Raw genomic sequence first — 15346 nt, 5'->3', positions numbered from 1 at the left:
CTAGAATGACATTGCTTCATGCATGCCAAACATACAGTGTTTTTGTGAGTGTCCGCTTTAGTTCTTTCCCCTTACTTCTCCCTGTCTCTTTGTTTTTTGAAGTTCTTTTTTTCATGTTTCTTTGTTACATTTTTTTCTTTCTAAAACCTTTCTTCTTGCATGAGTAATTTTGAATGTTTTTAACCACATTCTCTCAACATTTGAAATGCAAGGTTTTAGTTTTGCATTAATCAAAGTAGTATTTTATTTGAGAGACATGTAGATTTTCATATTGATTTCATTTCCTCTGTAATCATTTTGCTGTATGAGTTTCATTAGTTTCTGCTCTGATCATCAGGTAGTCATAGACTCCTGTTAAGTACAGTACATGTAGTTCATTAAGAGAAGGTTCTGAGGAGCTCTTATAGCTGAAACTCAAACAAATGTTTAATAGTTAAAAGTACAATTTTATATTCTACCTTTTAGACTCAAAATATATAACTTCTATAAGGGGGTCTCTCAAATGAATATTAAGGGAAAGCTGCCGAACACTTAACGGCATCTATTAATCTGTATTGTAGGAACACAAAAGCATTTATTTAAAAAAACAAACCAAAAAAAACCTGCACATTGGACACTAACATTAACAACTCGTTTTTTTACCATTTGTCTCTGTGTCACTTTCTATACTACCCTTTTGTCCTATACTTTGGTTACCATGTATACAGGCGGGATGCCGCCTACTCCTCAAGCAGTCCAGATCGCAGGACAGAAGCAGAACCAGCAACAGTACGACCCATCCAAAGGACCTCCAGTGCAGAATGCAGCCAGCCTGCACACTCCGCCTCCTCAGCTGCCTGGCAGGTTGCCACAAGGTGCCCCTCCTATGACAGGCTTGCCCATGGCACTCTCCCAGCAGGCTCAGTTAGTAGAGAATCCAACTCAGCCAGGGGGTCAGCTGCAGGCACAGGTGAAGGTGCAGACAGGTACCGCGCTCCTGACCACAGTGAACCCCCACACGCAGCTCCAGGCCCAGCTGCAGCATCAGATGCAGTCAGGTCTTCATCTCCAGTTGCAGCCCCAGCAGCAACAATCCCAGGCCATTCTGCAGTCCGGACAAGCGGTCAGTGTGTGTGAAGTGGTCAGCCTCCATGCAAATTGACTAAAAGACGATACTGTAAACTTGATATTACCAGTGTTTTTTCTTTGCTCTACAGACAGTGGCACTTGCTCGCCCCGGAACAGAGTCAAACCAGGCAGTTCAGAGGATTATGACCAACTCGATATCAATGACATCTATGTCTCCTGCTCCGCTCTCTGCTCCCAACTCTGTTCCAACCCCACATACTGCAAGTCCTCTTCGTCCTGTTGGTTCTAACATCAACCCAAGCACCCAGTCAAAAATGACTGGAACCAATGGCATATCAGCAGTCAAAATAGGTGGCTTTGGTCAAAGCGCAGCCGTGCAGCCTTCACAGGAGGGTTCTCAAGATAAGCAAGTGGAACAGGCCAAATTGGTGAGTACCTTAGTTTGGATACAGATGTCAGCAGTTGGTTAAAAGCCTTGCCTGGAAAAGATTTGGTGCCTTTTAATGTTGTCATTGCATGTTTTTTGTTCTTTTCAAGTTTGTCATATTCCATATCAACAATTTCCTGTTGATGTCCATTATTTTAATTTTTTTTTTGATGTTCCGTTGTTGTGCATTGTTATAAATGTATTTAGTAAGTTTGAATCTTATCAACATATAAAGTCTAATGGACCAAATGATTGCCAGGAGAGTCAAGTGCATCAGCGCATATCTGAGTTAAGGAAGGAGGGCCAGTGGTCTGCCAGTAGGCTCCCTAAGCTTGTGGAAGCTTCACGTCCAAAGTCCCACTGGGACTATCTCCTAGAGGAGATGCAGTGGATGGCAGCTGACTTTGCGCAGGAAAGGAGGTGGAAGGAAGCTGCTGCTAAGAAGGTATGACAAACGTATAATAATTAACTGAAGAAAAGAAGGGTAAATCACAAATTGACACAAAAACAAAAAGGAGCAAACCCTCAGAAAGACAAACTCGTGTCTTGTGTGTCTCTGCCACAGCTCGTTCGCACATGTGCCCGTTATCATCAAGAGCAGAAGAAAAGTGAAGAGCGATCAAAGAAAGAAAGGGAAATTCATCTTCGTCACATTGCCAGCACAATCGCCCGAGAGGTGGAATTCTTCTGGTCAAACATTGAACAGGTGTGTTTGTTTATTCTTATTTATAAAAGTTTCAGGACTTATAAAGATGCCAAATATCTGTTTTGAATGAAACCCTTTCCCCATCAGGTCGTGGAAATCAAACTCCAGTTTGAAATTTATGAGAAGAGGCTCAAAGCACTTGGCTTACAAAAAGCCAAAGGTATGTCCCATCGAGCAGGTACTGAACATGAGAGACAGAACATTTACTCTGTATCATCAGCTTTTACTTTCTGTTGCTCTTTGTTCCAAGCTAATACATGGTACAGGGCTCGCAAAATTTTAAAATCCCTGGTAGCCCGAAGGGCTACTTACATTTATTTTGGGCTACCAAAATAAATGTAATGAATAAAAAAGAGAGCAATTTTTTGATTGATGTTTTGTTTCCTGTTTTGTTTCCATTACAATATTATACTTTAATGTATAATATTGTAACGGAAACAAAACATTAATCAAAAAATTGTTGAAACACAAATTTCAAGATTGTATAAAAATTACTATCATCAACTCAAATACTATGTTCTAATTGAACAGACATTTCTATGAACATGTAAGAACTGTGTAGAACATGAATCAGTCTGTGTCAGATCCTGAATTTGAAATTTCCACGCAAGTCACGGGTAAGAGGCAAGTGGAACCAACATCTAGGACATTTGCTTTTTGAAGTTTGCAAAGACTGCTAAATTGTGCCAGTGGTAGCTCACTCAGGTTTATTTTTAGTATGTTATTTGCAATTGGTGTTTGTTCTGGGAAAGATATTGCACACTGAGCAATAATGCATTTCTAATGGGGCCCTTTCTTAAAATTACTGATCCCAGTAACAAAGGCGCTTGTCGACTCAGAAATTGAGGGAAAACCAACAACACACCCAGCAGAACATTATGTTATTTACACGGGTGCACATACAGTGGGGCAAAAAAGTATTTAGTCAGCCACCGATTGTGCAAGTTCCCCCACTTAAAATGATGACAGAGGTCAGTAATTTGCACCAGAGGTACACTTCAACTGTGAGAGACAGAATGTGAAAAAAAAATCCATGAATTCACATGGTAGGATTTGTAAAGAATTTATTCGTAAATCAGGGTGGAAAATAAGTATTTGGTCACCTCAAACAAGGAAAATCCCTGGCTCTCACAGACCTGTAACGTCTTCTGTAAGAAGCTTTTCTGTCCCCCACTCGTTACCTGTATGAATGGCACCTGTTTGACCTCATCATCTGTATAAAAGACACCTGTCCACAGCCTCAACCAGTCAGACTCCAAACTCCGCCATGGCCAAGACCAAAGAGCTTTCGAAGGACACCAGGAAAAGAATTGTAGACCTGCACCAGACTGGGAAGAGTGAATCTACAATAGGCAAGCAGCTTGGTGTGAAAAAATCAACTGTGGGAGCAATCATCAGAAAATGGAAGACATACAAGACCACTGATAATCTCCCTCGATCTGGGGCTCCACGCAAGATCTCATCCCGTGGGGTCAAAATGATCATGAGAACGGTGAGCAAAGATCCCAGAACCACACGGGGGGACCTGGTGAATGACCTGCAGAGAGCTGGGACCAAAGTAACAAAGGTCACCATCAGTAACACACTACAACGGCAGGGAATCAAATCCCGCAGTGCCAGACGTGTTCCGCTGCTGAAGCCAGTGCATGTCCAGGCCCGTCTGAAGTTTGCCAGAGAGCACATGGATGATACAGCAGAGGATTGGGAGAATGTCATGTGGTCAGATGAAACCAAAGTAGAACTTTTTGGTATAAACTCAACTCGTCGTGTTTGGAGGAAGAAGAATACTGAGTTGCATCCCAAGAACACCATACCTACTGTGAAGCATGGGGGTGGAAACATCATGCTATGGGGCTGTTTTTCTGCCAAGGGGACAGGACGACTGATCCGTGTTAAGGACAGAATGAATGGGGCCAAGTATCGTGAGATTTTGAGCCAAAACCTCCTTCCATCAGTGAGAACTTTGAAGATGAAACGAGGCTGGGTCTTCCAACATGACAATGATCCAAAACACACCGCCCGGGCAACAAAGGAGTGGCTCCGTAAGAAGCATTTGAAAGTCCTGGAGTGGCCTAGCCAGTCTCCAGACCTCAACCCCATAGAAAATCTGTGGCGGGAGTTGAAAGTCCGTGTTGCTCGGCGACAGCCCCAAAACATCACTGCTCTTGAGAAGATCTGCATGGAGGAATGGGCCAAAATACCAGCTACTGTGTGTGCAAACCTGGTAAAGACCTATAGTAAACGTTTGACCTCTGTTATTGCCAACAAAGGTTATGTTACAAAGTATTGAGTTGTATTTTTGTTATTGACCAAATACTTATTTTCCACCCTGATTTACGAATAAATTCTTTACAAATCCTACCATGTGAATTCATGGATTTTTTTTTCACATTCTGTCTCTCACAGTTGAAGTGTACCTCTGGTGCAAATTACTGACCTCTGTCATCATTTTAAGTGGGGGAACTTGCACAATCGGTGGCTGACTAAATACTTTTTTGCCCCACTGTAAGTGGTCCGCATGTGCGCATTCGCTGTCAAAAAAAAGACGCGCACCAGATAAGAAGTTGCAACGTGCGTTTGCGTCCATATAAAAGGCACTGTTTTTGTCCGCTAGAGTGGGATTTTCACGGCAGATTCTGCACCAAGTCTCTGTGCGTTCATCATTTGTTTGAAGCCAGCTCACCTCCTGCAACCACTTTTCTGAGAATACGCGCTTCTTTTGTGGTTTGGACTCCTTCTGACATTTCTTTGGAGGTGGAGGAACACCAAAGTAATTGCTTAAAGGAGCTTCTTCGACATATTTAAGAGTTCTAAACAAATGTCTGTCCTCCTCCAGAAAATCTCATGTACGCAAACACGCGTTGCAACTTCTTATCTTGTGCGCGTTTTTTATTTTGACAGCGAATACGCACCTGCGGACCACTTATATGCACCCCTGGTTATTATTTAGCTTGTCATAATGCAGCCCAAGAAATTCTTTTGTCCATGAAACCATAAAGTTGCACTTTATTTTTGCCTTATAGTCTGATTTGTCATAACTTTTACGTTTTGTGGAAAGCTTTTCTTTGGCTGTCACTTCTTCACCCTTATTTGGCTCAGCAGAACTAAAATATATATCCTGCTGCTTTTACACACGCACTCACATAACGCTCAGCGATTCTCTGCGCGATCAACCTCTCATATGTTTAAGCTTGCTGCGGGAAATTTCACTTGTCATGTTTGCATAATAAGCTAGCGATTGATAAGACGATGTCAGAGGAATTGGTGCGCAAATTATCGTCACTCACCAATTAGTACTGTCGCTCTCAGTTCACAATTCGCACGATTGCAAAGTGAAAGCAAAAAACAAGCGCAAATTCAAACGCGATTTCAATATGTCACATATTGACAGTGGCTCACCGATGCCAATGACATAATTACCCAGCTACATTTCCGAAAGAATGCAAAAGCATTGACATATATTTTTCCTTCCTATGATAGCCCGACGGGCAGAGCAGAGATAGATTTTGGTAGCCCGACTGGAAAAATCGCTAGCCCTGGGACGTCGGGCTAGCGATTTTGCGAGCCCTGTGGTAGATTATCTGAGCTGGGACAGTTCTTTTTCTATTAAACTTGCTTTATTTGCTTTACAGTATCTGGTCAGGCAGCAGCTGAGAAGGCTGATAAAGAGGTAGGTACTGCACTGGCATACCAATTAATAATGATATAAAAGCACATATTGTGTCTAAGATAGGTTTACAGTTATACATTTTCATTTGTAGCAGGTGACCACTTCAGTTAGAAAAAGAAAATCTAGTTTGTCCTTGGTTGATGAAGACGGTAAGTGTCAAATAATCAAGGTATATATGATTAAAAACAGAGAAAATAAAAAACAAGGCTTTATAAAGACTGATTTTCCTTTTAGTTACAGATGAAGAGAGCACCATCGAGGAACAGGAGGGCATGGAAGGGGAAACGGACCACAAAGCAGAGTTGGTTGACCTTGCCAAAGAGGGTACTTACTTTAATATTTCTCTGTAACTACGCTCTATATGCAGATTCAGGATGAAGGAAGAGAAATTTATTAGTGTGTTATTGTCTTGCTACTGCTGTGTTTATTCAGTTAAATTCGTTTTTGGTGTAATCTAATGGTGCTTAAATGAACGAGCCTTTTTGGAGACTAGGTGATTTCATAAACTCCACTGTGAGCTTTGAGACACGACACCACACACACGTCATGTGCAGGCTGTGCCTCAATTAAGAATGTTGGTTAGAAGAACTCGTAAACATAATAAACCACCCACAACTGCATACCTACCTCTTAAAATACAACTGACTGTTTGTTTTATTAACGTCACATTACAGTGCACAGAGATCGGTGAATTTAAAGTTTGACCCACCATGTCAATAAACTGAAATTTTGAAACAGCTTAGGTAGTATACAGGCTAGATAGATAGTTATGTCAGGTGATTGTATGCCAAATGTGATTAGACTATTAATTTAATATTCCACTTTTCACAAATTATGCATCCAGTTCTACAGATAAGCATCACCTCTTGCTGAAGCTCCATAGTAATAGTATTGAATTTTCATCATTTTTCCACCTCTTGCATGAGTCAAATTGATTTCAGAAGATAAAACAGTAAATGGTAGATCTTGATTGGCCACAAGATGGTGCTGAAATACATTGGCAGTTATATAGCTGATTGAAATAGATTAAATTACTAACGTGCAGAATTATACATTTTTGAGTTTTTTGCTACTTAGTTAATTAAAACCAGCAACTATGAAGATTAATTATCTTTGTTTCCTTTTTTTTTTTTAATAAAATGTTTTTGTGTTCGTCTTGCAGCTGAGGTGCCCCTGGATGCTTTGATGAAGCAATATGCCGGTGCCTATACTGACACCTTTGATTGGCCACAGCCTGGTTCTCACAGTGATGAGGATGAAATGGAAGAGACTGAAGGCAAGTTTTCAATTATAAAGTTAAACTGTGCAGATAAGTTTATTTTTTTTATTTTTTTCCCGGCCATTTGTGAATGATGAGATTCCAACATACCTCCACTTAATTTTTATTTTCTAGAAATAGAATGTGCTATCAGTTCACCGGAGGCTGTGCTGATTGACTCCCTTCTGAGTGTGGACCAGTACCGCGGTGCTGACAAAGCCGCTTCCTCTGACTCTGATGGGAAACCCTGCAAAGACATAGCCGAAGTAGCTGCAGCCACAGAGCTCATCCTGCCCAAGGGCAGCTTCAGAACGTCTTCATCTGTGAGACACATTCAGATACTCACTCACATTCACGCATTTAAACAAAAGAACATGTTTGTTTTGGTTTGTAGTTTTTTCAAACTAATTTTTTTATTCTCTCTTTTTTTTTTTTTTTTTACTAGACCCGTAGCCCAGCTCCTTTTCTATTGCATGGGTTTCTGCGTGAGTATCAGCAGATTGGTGTGGACTGGCTTGTCAGCCTTTACAAGAAGCACCTCAATGGCATCTTAGCTGATGAGACGGGCCTTGGAAAGACTGTACAGACAGTTGCTTACATGGCCCACTTGGCTGGGCAAGAGGGTATGTTTGTTTTTGGTATTCTTTTTGTTTTACAATAGTCAACCTTTTTCCTGTATTTATACATTTTAACTGGGATAAAGACAACCGTGTTTTGACCACAGGCATCTGGGGGCCCCATCTCGTTGTGGTAAGAACATGCAAGTTGTTAAGTTGGGAGGTGGAGTTCAAGCGTTGGTGTCCTGGCCTTAAGATCCTCTTGTACCTTGGCAACAGAAGGGAACGGCGGTCTAAAAGAAGGGTAATTTCTTGTGTATTTAAATACAATAATATCATTGATATGATATTAAAAAGTGCTTTGAGGTGACTGCTGTTGTGATTCAGTGCTATATAAATAAAATTAAAGTGAACTGAAGAAAAAGTGTCTTTTAAGTTACCTGGTGTATATGGTTTTTGATCTGCAGTGGTGGGGGGAAGCCAACAGCTTCCATGTATGTGTTACATCCTACAAGCTGCTGATGAAAGACCAGAGTCATTTTCTAAAGAGAAGGTGGAGGCACCTAGTCCTGGATGAGGTGCAGCTCATCAAAAACATGACGGAGAAACATTGGGAAACAGTTTTTGCTCTCAGAAGGTCAGCTATATGATAAATGTTATTATTTCTAGTCAATGTACATGTTGTTTTGGGTGAATTGATTGCCTGATGAGATAAATTCAATGTGAGAAACTTTAAGGCTGTCTCTATGAAATTGCCCTAATTTTTTACTGGATCGTTAAAAAATTGCTCAGCTGACTGAATGAATGACACAGATATTTCTGTGCATTTTCTAGTGAGCAACGGATTCTCCTCATCAACACTCCTCTACAGAACACTCTTAAGGAGCTGTGGACCATGATCCACTTCCTTTTGCCAGGAATCACCAGGCCTTACTCTGATTTTCCTGTTAAGGCGGGCACAGACCAGAACCAGGATTACTGCCACAAGCTGGTCATCCGCCTACACAGGGTGGGTATACCTCCAGCACTCTTCTATAAATCTGTGTTACTGTGGTGTTTTCCTTTATATTAAATATGAAAACCCTGTTACTCTTAACTGTAGATGATTCAACCTTTCATCCTGAGGCGCTCGAAAAGGGATGTGGAGAAACAGCTTCCCAAGAAGTACGAGCACATCCTAAAATGCCGACTGTCGAACAGGCAGAAGAGCCTTTATGAGGATATCCTCACTCAATCAGGGTAAAATATTTACCCCTCTCTCACAGTTTCTTTTGACACACAGCCCAGTTTATGGTATAATAAAGTTTTGGAAAAATAGCACATCATGAACTGCAATTAGATAGTTCTTTTCATTACTATTAGTGTGTATTATGCATCCATGGGACATCAGATTTATTTTGACCTGATCTTTCTGGTTAGAAAAGATACTTTATAATTTATAATCATATTGTGTCTGTTCTTTGGAGAAAACTGTAATCTGTCAAGGGAGACACGTTTTGCACAGTCAGTTTTCTATAATCATTTCTTCTATGTGGCTGTGTTCCCCTAGAGCTCAGGAAGCACTGAAAACAGGTCATTTTGTCAGCGTGCTGCAGGTTTTGATGCAGCTACAGCGAGTTTGTAACCATCCTGAGCTGGTGGCACCCAGAGTGACCAGTAGCTCCTATTTCTTCTCCTCTCTCGAATATAACGTGCCATCACTGGTGCTGGGAGCAATTCAGACTGATTCGAGTAAGGTAAGTGTTTTAGTAGCGCTGCCAAACATTGTTAATGTTAATGGTAACAAGATCAGTCAGTAAGTACCTGTAATATAAAGTCAATCCATGACAAATTTGCATAATGACTAATCTTAAAGTGACTCTACACTGTTCCACTTCTAATATTTTATCTGTTCCTAATTTATTATCTCCATAGATTGCCAACCTGTCCATATTTGATCTGATCAATAATGAGAACAGACTGACCCGGTATCAGACTGAAGAGGCAGTACCCAAACTAAAGGTTACTCAGCAGCTCATAGAAGAGATCTACAACAATCCAGATCCACCACCAAGGCCCAAACCATGTCCAATAAAACCGATGAGGTCTGCGATATAATCTTCAAATGCTCAGATAGAATGAAATGTTCTATGTGAAGATCTTAACAAGTTTTAAAATAAAATATAACCTCAGTATTATGGCATATTTAAATCCTGTGCATTTGTTTTTCTCTGATTAGATTGTTCCAGCCAGTGCAGTATGGCACAAAACCAGAGGGCCGCTTTGCCGCCTTTGCAAATGCAGCAGGTCAGCGTCCTCCAACGAGCTCTCCTGCTACTGGCACCTCTCCATCCATCAGTCAGGCAGGCCAGACCAGGGGCAAGTCCCTGGTCACTACTTCATCAACTGCAGCCACTGCTCCTGGTAAGATCATTTCAGGGGCCCTATCCAGTATAGGACAGGAAATTAGATTCTCACATTATCTAAAAGATTCCTGGTGGTGTCCACTTCAGACTTAAATAGCACCGTTTACCTCTCATATTGGGTTTTTTTTTCTTCACCTGTAAATAATGTGCCTAAACTAGTTTTAAGCTTGTGATGTGTGCAGTGTTATTTTGCATGATTTGGTGTACAAGTGAGCCTAATGTACTGCTTAACAACTATTATTAGGTAGCCTTAGAGGCATACATTAGTGTTTGAAGCTCATTAAGAACTGTACTGCCTGCACATATTTTATGCACAGTGCTGCCATTTGAAAAAGTCAGATGCTTGTCCTTCAACTTTTTTGGAGAGGTTTGGTATACTTTGACTGAAAAGTTTTACTTTAAGGTTTCATATATTTAAATTTGTACTTCCATGCAGCAGTGGTGGGTTGGCAATATTGTTTTCCCCTGATATCAGCACAACCTTTATGGCAAGGCTGAATATAACACTCACTACTGGTTTCTGTCCTCAGTGACGACTGAGGATTAAGGAAAAGTCATTATATTTTAACAGAGGATGCAATGACAGTCATGGTAGACAAGTCCAATAAAGAGATGGAGGCAAAAGTCAAACATTGCAGCCTTGGCTATTACTGACTACACTTTCACAGATTGAGCTGACAGTTTAAACACACACATTTCCCATCATACCAGCTTTTACCATAGTGGTACACAAAATTCACAGATCAATTATTAATTATCAATTATTTCAGACCAATGAATAGATGTAATGATACATTGACATATTTTTCATTCATATTTAAAAACAACTTTCAGGTGCACATTCAGGTTTCTCTATTTAACTATAATTTCTAATTTAATAATTAATTACCTTAGACACTGTCATACTGTCAACAACGCTGCCAAAAATAAAATATTAGATAAAAAAAAATCCATTAAGAGAAGTACATAAAGAGTGCAAATACATACGTTTAACAACATTCATTGACATTGCACACTATCTTCCATCTTTCAGTGCAAACACTGACAAGAGCTTGTGAAGTGTCAGATCGTTGCAGATGGAGGTTATGCCCGACTGTTCCCATTTCTGTCTTCTGGATCACTGGACATGCCCAAGTGTATCCATTCTTCCCGAGTAGTTGGGACCAATGCACATATTTTAAGTAAAAGTGTTTGCAGTTATTATCATTGACATCAGTAACAGCCCTTATAGTCGTAGCTCAGTTGGCCCACCACTGCTGAAGGAATTTATGGAAAAACTGTTTGATCATACTGACTTGACTAAATATTGGGTTACCCCTAACATGGAGTCCCATACCCCATTGCCTTGTACTTCACAGTGGTTGGAGCAGCAGCTCAGAGAGCCCAGGCTACAACTCCTGTCAGCAGCAGCAACAGCACTGCAGCCTCCACTGTAGCCTCCTCTGGGAATAGTGGCATTGGACAGCATGTGTTGGGGGCTTCCCCTGTGGCCTTAGGCCAGAGCTTAGCTGGCACAGTTGTGGGATCTGTTGCTCCCAACAGCCAGCCTGGATTAACACAGGTCCCCAGGTCGACTTTAGCCCCCAGCCATGCCATCCAGCCCAGCTTAGTATCCCAGAGGCTGGTTCTTACATCCCAGGCCCAGGCACGGTTGCCTAGTAAGTGGCCTGCCCTCCCCCTCTGTTTCAGCATTTTCCCTCCACCTCTGGCACTACAGTACAGGCTGCTCTTCACTGAAGCCTTTACTCGAGGCACTGCTGATATGTGTTCACTCAGGAATTCTGATTAAATATCTTGTATTGATTATGGTGGGGGAAAAAAGTCGTCTAAAATTAGATCTGCAGCCATATCAGCAGCATCTCCACAGCCATAGCATTCCCCAGTTTCTTTCTTAAAACCTGCATGTACACTATGAATGTACACCACTGCACTATTTAACTTATGTTAAATCCTTGCACTTCCTTATAATATTTTTTTCTTCCACGTACTAATATTCTTTTGTCTCTTGCATCAGCCCAGCTGCAGGAAGAACTCCCAAAGCTTTGTTTCTGTTTTTGCTGTCTCTTTTATTGTTATTATTTTAGTCTGAGCTTCAGCATGAATACTAAGCATGTGAAAATGGCCCCACAGTCAAGACCTGAGAAACTGCAGTATTTAAATAGATTTTTAAAAAATGAGAACATTTTAATAAAACTAACTTATTTATAAAAATCTTAAATGGTTTCAGAAAACTTTTCAGAGTTTTCAAAAACCATTTGAATTTGGTTATTTTTCAAGTAAATTTTAGGTATGATTTTATCCTAGGATGTGTAAAAATCCTAATGATTTGTGCAGAAGTCGGATAAACTTGACATAAGGATTCATGCTCCACCCGCCACAAGTAGAAAAGTCACTGGCTCAAACACCAGGCATTCAAGATAAAATCCGTGTGTCCGTAAAGTGAAAATGTACCCCATCAACACCATGGCAAAGAAGGCCCTTAATCACAAGGGCGTCATTGGAGCTTCTTGATGGCCAAGACAGTAGACTGCACTGGTTATACTGGTCAGATTACAGAGGGTTTCATTCTCAGTGAATCTACTTTGTTTGTAGTACTTTGTGTGTTTGGGGTAGACAAACATCCAAACACAACAACAAAGAAGAGACTGAGCTGGGGGCTGTAAATCCATTGATCTCTTCTTGGAATTGGTTAAAATCAGCAGAGAAAATATATAAATGCAGCTAAGTATCTAAGACATGCTTTTAAGCCCCTTTTCCATTAGTATCTCCTTGGATCGACTCAGATCAACTCTACTTGGATTGACTGGTTTTCTATTACAGTTTAGTAACTCCTAATGTGCCTGGTGTGTGTCAGAGCATCGCACAACGTACTTAACATGCAACACGAACGCTACAACAAATGTGGACATTGAGGCAAGAATATATCTGCTGCTCAGTCTGTGGCTTTTCGTTAGGCACAATGGCAGTTTTGATTTTCATGAACACACGCTCTCATGACTCCTTGAGTGACGCTACTGACCAGCCAATCGATCACATGCAGTCTGACGATGTCACATTTTAGTACCTGTTCGGGTTGCTTGGAACCCCAGACAAGCAGGTACTAAAAACCTACCTGGTCCCAGATACTTGGACCTAATGAAAAACCCTGAAAACCGTGGTGAACCGTGCTGAGTTGCTTCGAGTAGGTACTAGTGATAGTAAAGGAAAAGAGGCTTTAGTAATCCACTCTTACAGTTTAACCACATCAAACAGATCTGCTATGGCTTTTGGGAGCGCTCTCCATCACCATCATCAAATAATGAAATCTCTTTTTGGCAAATGCTGTTCCATTCTTGAGCAGATATTCAATATCAAGGTGCAACAAAACTGTTCTGATGACACATGGTGGCCCAGTGTAACCCTAACCCTTAGACACTTTGTGTGTCCCTCCCTCCCCCCTCCTCTTAATTAGTCACTTTTGAGTTTCAGGCTCCCTGTCTCACCTGAGGACTGTCCTTAGGCATTTTCTTCCCCTTCTGTTGCAGAGAGGAGCTGTGCTCGTTCCACTGATTAATCCACCCTGGTTCTGCATGTCTTGTCTTTTTTTTTTTCACCCTTTAACTAACTCAGTATATTGCTTTGGAACCATAAAAATACTTTTTAGTGCTATCTGTGTTAAAGGTTTTTTTTCTGTTAAAGGTGGAGATGTGGTGAAGATTGCCCAGCTGGCTAACATAGCAGGCAGTCAGAATCGAATCTCCCAGCCAGAGACCCCTGTTACTCTGCAGTTTCAGGGCAACAAGTTCACTTTGTCCCCAAGTCAGCTCCGTCAGCTCACCACTGGACAGCCCTTGCAGCTCCAAGGTACACTTGGTAATGTATATCCCATCGTCACACTTTCTTTCCTCTCCACATATTTTTCTTCGTTCCTTGTTTTGTATCCAACTGACTCATCCATGTAATTCTGTTGCTTTTATTTGTTGTCAGCAAAACGTTTTTGTAAATTTTAAGACATTATTATAATATTCTGGCTGCTCCAATGTGTAAAACTCTTACCATATATTTACAACGTCCTTGGTCTGGTTCTGGTGCCAGATCTATGCCTTCACCTGTCAGACTCAACTAAGTGTGAAAAAAAGTCAGTTAGCAATTTAATATGTCTTGAATACAACTGCACTGAAATTTGTTTATTCGACTTTTTGCTTTAATTTGCTTTTATTCCTGTTTATGTCGTCATTAAATCCTTCATTCAAAAACTGCAACAGTTCTTTTAATTCTAGAATTTAGATTTTCACATTTCATGCCTGTGTTATTTTCTGAGTATGCGCCACTTAATTGGTTGCCTAATGTCTCATGCATTCAGGCAACATCCTGCAGATTGTGTCAGCTCCAGGGCAGCAGATTATTAGGCCCCAGGGATCCATGGTAATGCAGACAATGCCTCAAGCTGTTCCTGCCTCCAGTGCCTCAGCTACTCCTGCAGTGTCAACAGCTCAGCAAGGTGACTTGGAAACAGTGAAGACTCTGCATTATTGTTTGTACCTCTTAATCGGTTATTTTGAAAACAGCTGACATTATAATTACATCTGTCATTATAGTTCTGACAGTTGTTTGACATAATATGCCAGTAGTGCTGCCACAAACGATTATTTTGATAGTCGTCCAGTCACAGATTATTTTTGCAATTAGTCGACTAATCAGATCATGCATCCATTGGACGTACAACGTACAGCTTATTGCACCAGCATGCATCTGCTCTTATATAACTATCATTAGCTTACAGCTTTAAATGTTTAAGGTATGTGCTAACTAAAAATAAAGACAAGATGATAGTTTATTAAATTTTAATGAAATTTGCAGATTGTTTCGGTGGAGTTTGATAAACTCAGCCGTTGCTCCTTGCTATCTAAAATAGAACAGGACACCGGAGTATATTCTCGAGCATCTCACACTTTTGATAATCAGTTGTCTGCTTGACGTTTATTCAGCTGTGTAAAAACTATAACTTTAATCTCAGCCAAACCGATTTACTCAAGAACAAATAAAATACTGAAAAAAGCCAAACAACAACATTTTTAAGTTATCTAAGTGACTTATATATCATGTTTAACCTGAGTAGCGAAAGACGGCAGTGGGTTTGAAAACGATTTGCTGGGAGTCCGGTGTTCTCACGGGCTCTAGTGAGCCTTGAACCCCGGCTTGCTATCGAGCTGGTGGGTAACAGACGTCTCCGAAAACGTCGGAGCGCTTTTGAAAATATGTGGTGTCTTGGTAAA

General features: G+C 40.8%; 1 protein-coding gene across 5 annotated transcripts in view; it reads left to right on the top strand.

The window, feature by feature from the left end:
* ep400 (E1A binding protein p400) overlaps nucleotides 1-15346 on the top strand; it is a 30877-nt gene that overhangs the window by 4408 nt on the left and 11123 nt on the right. For 3 of the 5 annotated variants that reach the window (XM_006803157.2, XM_006803156.2, XM_006803155.2), the window contains 21 exons: nucleotides 708-1102; nucleotides 1197-1496; nucleotides 1755-1940; nucleotides 2061-2201; nucleotides 2289-2361; nucleotides 5834-5871; nucleotides 5963-6020; nucleotides 6106-6195; nucleotides 7034-7147; nucleotides 7265-7452; nucleotides 7575-7752; nucleotides 7854-7990; nucleotides 8154-8323; nucleotides 8521-8695; nucleotides 8789-8925; nucleotides 9236-9422; nucleotides 9601-9770; nucleotides 9905-10089; nucleotides 11450-11749; nucleotides 13770-13943; nucleotides 14434-14571. In XM_006803157.2, the coding sequence (XP_006803220.1) occupies nucleotides 708-1102; nucleotides 1197-1496; nucleotides 1755-1940; nucleotides 2061-2201; nucleotides 2289-2361; nucleotides 5834-5871; nucleotides 5963-6020; nucleotides 6106-6195; nucleotides 7034-7147; nucleotides 7265-7452; nucleotides 7575-7752; nucleotides 7854-7990; nucleotides 8154-8323; nucleotides 8521-8695; nucleotides 8789-8925; nucleotides 9236-9422; nucleotides 9601-9770; nucleotides 9905-10089; nucleotides 11450-11749; nucleotides 13770-13943; nucleotides 14434-14571 (3534 nt within the window). The remainder of the gene's footprint in view (nucleotides 1-707; nucleotides 1103-1196; nucleotides 1497-1754; nucleotides 1941-2060; nucleotides 2202-2288; nucleotides 2362-5833; nucleotides 5872-5962; nucleotides 6021-6105; nucleotides 6196-7033; nucleotides 7148-7264; nucleotides 7453-7574; nucleotides 7753-7853; nucleotides 7991-8153; nucleotides 8324-8520; nucleotides 8696-8788; nucleotides 8926-9235; nucleotides 9423-9600; nucleotides 9771-9904; nucleotides 10090-11449; nucleotides 11750-13769; nucleotides 13944-14433; nucleotides 14572-15346) is intronic. The other 2 variants (XM_035913106.2, XM_006803159.2) reach the window with 2 other exon arrangements.

This window comes from Neolamprologus brichardi, chromosome 12 (genome assembly GCF_056152115.1).
Source record: "Neolamprologus brichardi isolate AB-2024 chromosome 12, ASM5615211v1, whole genome shotgun sequence".
Lineage (NCBI taxonomy): Eukaryota > Metazoa > Chordata > Actinopteri > Cichliformes > Cichlidae > Neolamprologus > Neolamprologus brichardi.
Note: the sequence above shows the minus strand (reverse complement) of the source record. Positions and strands in the feature narration are given on the sequence as shown.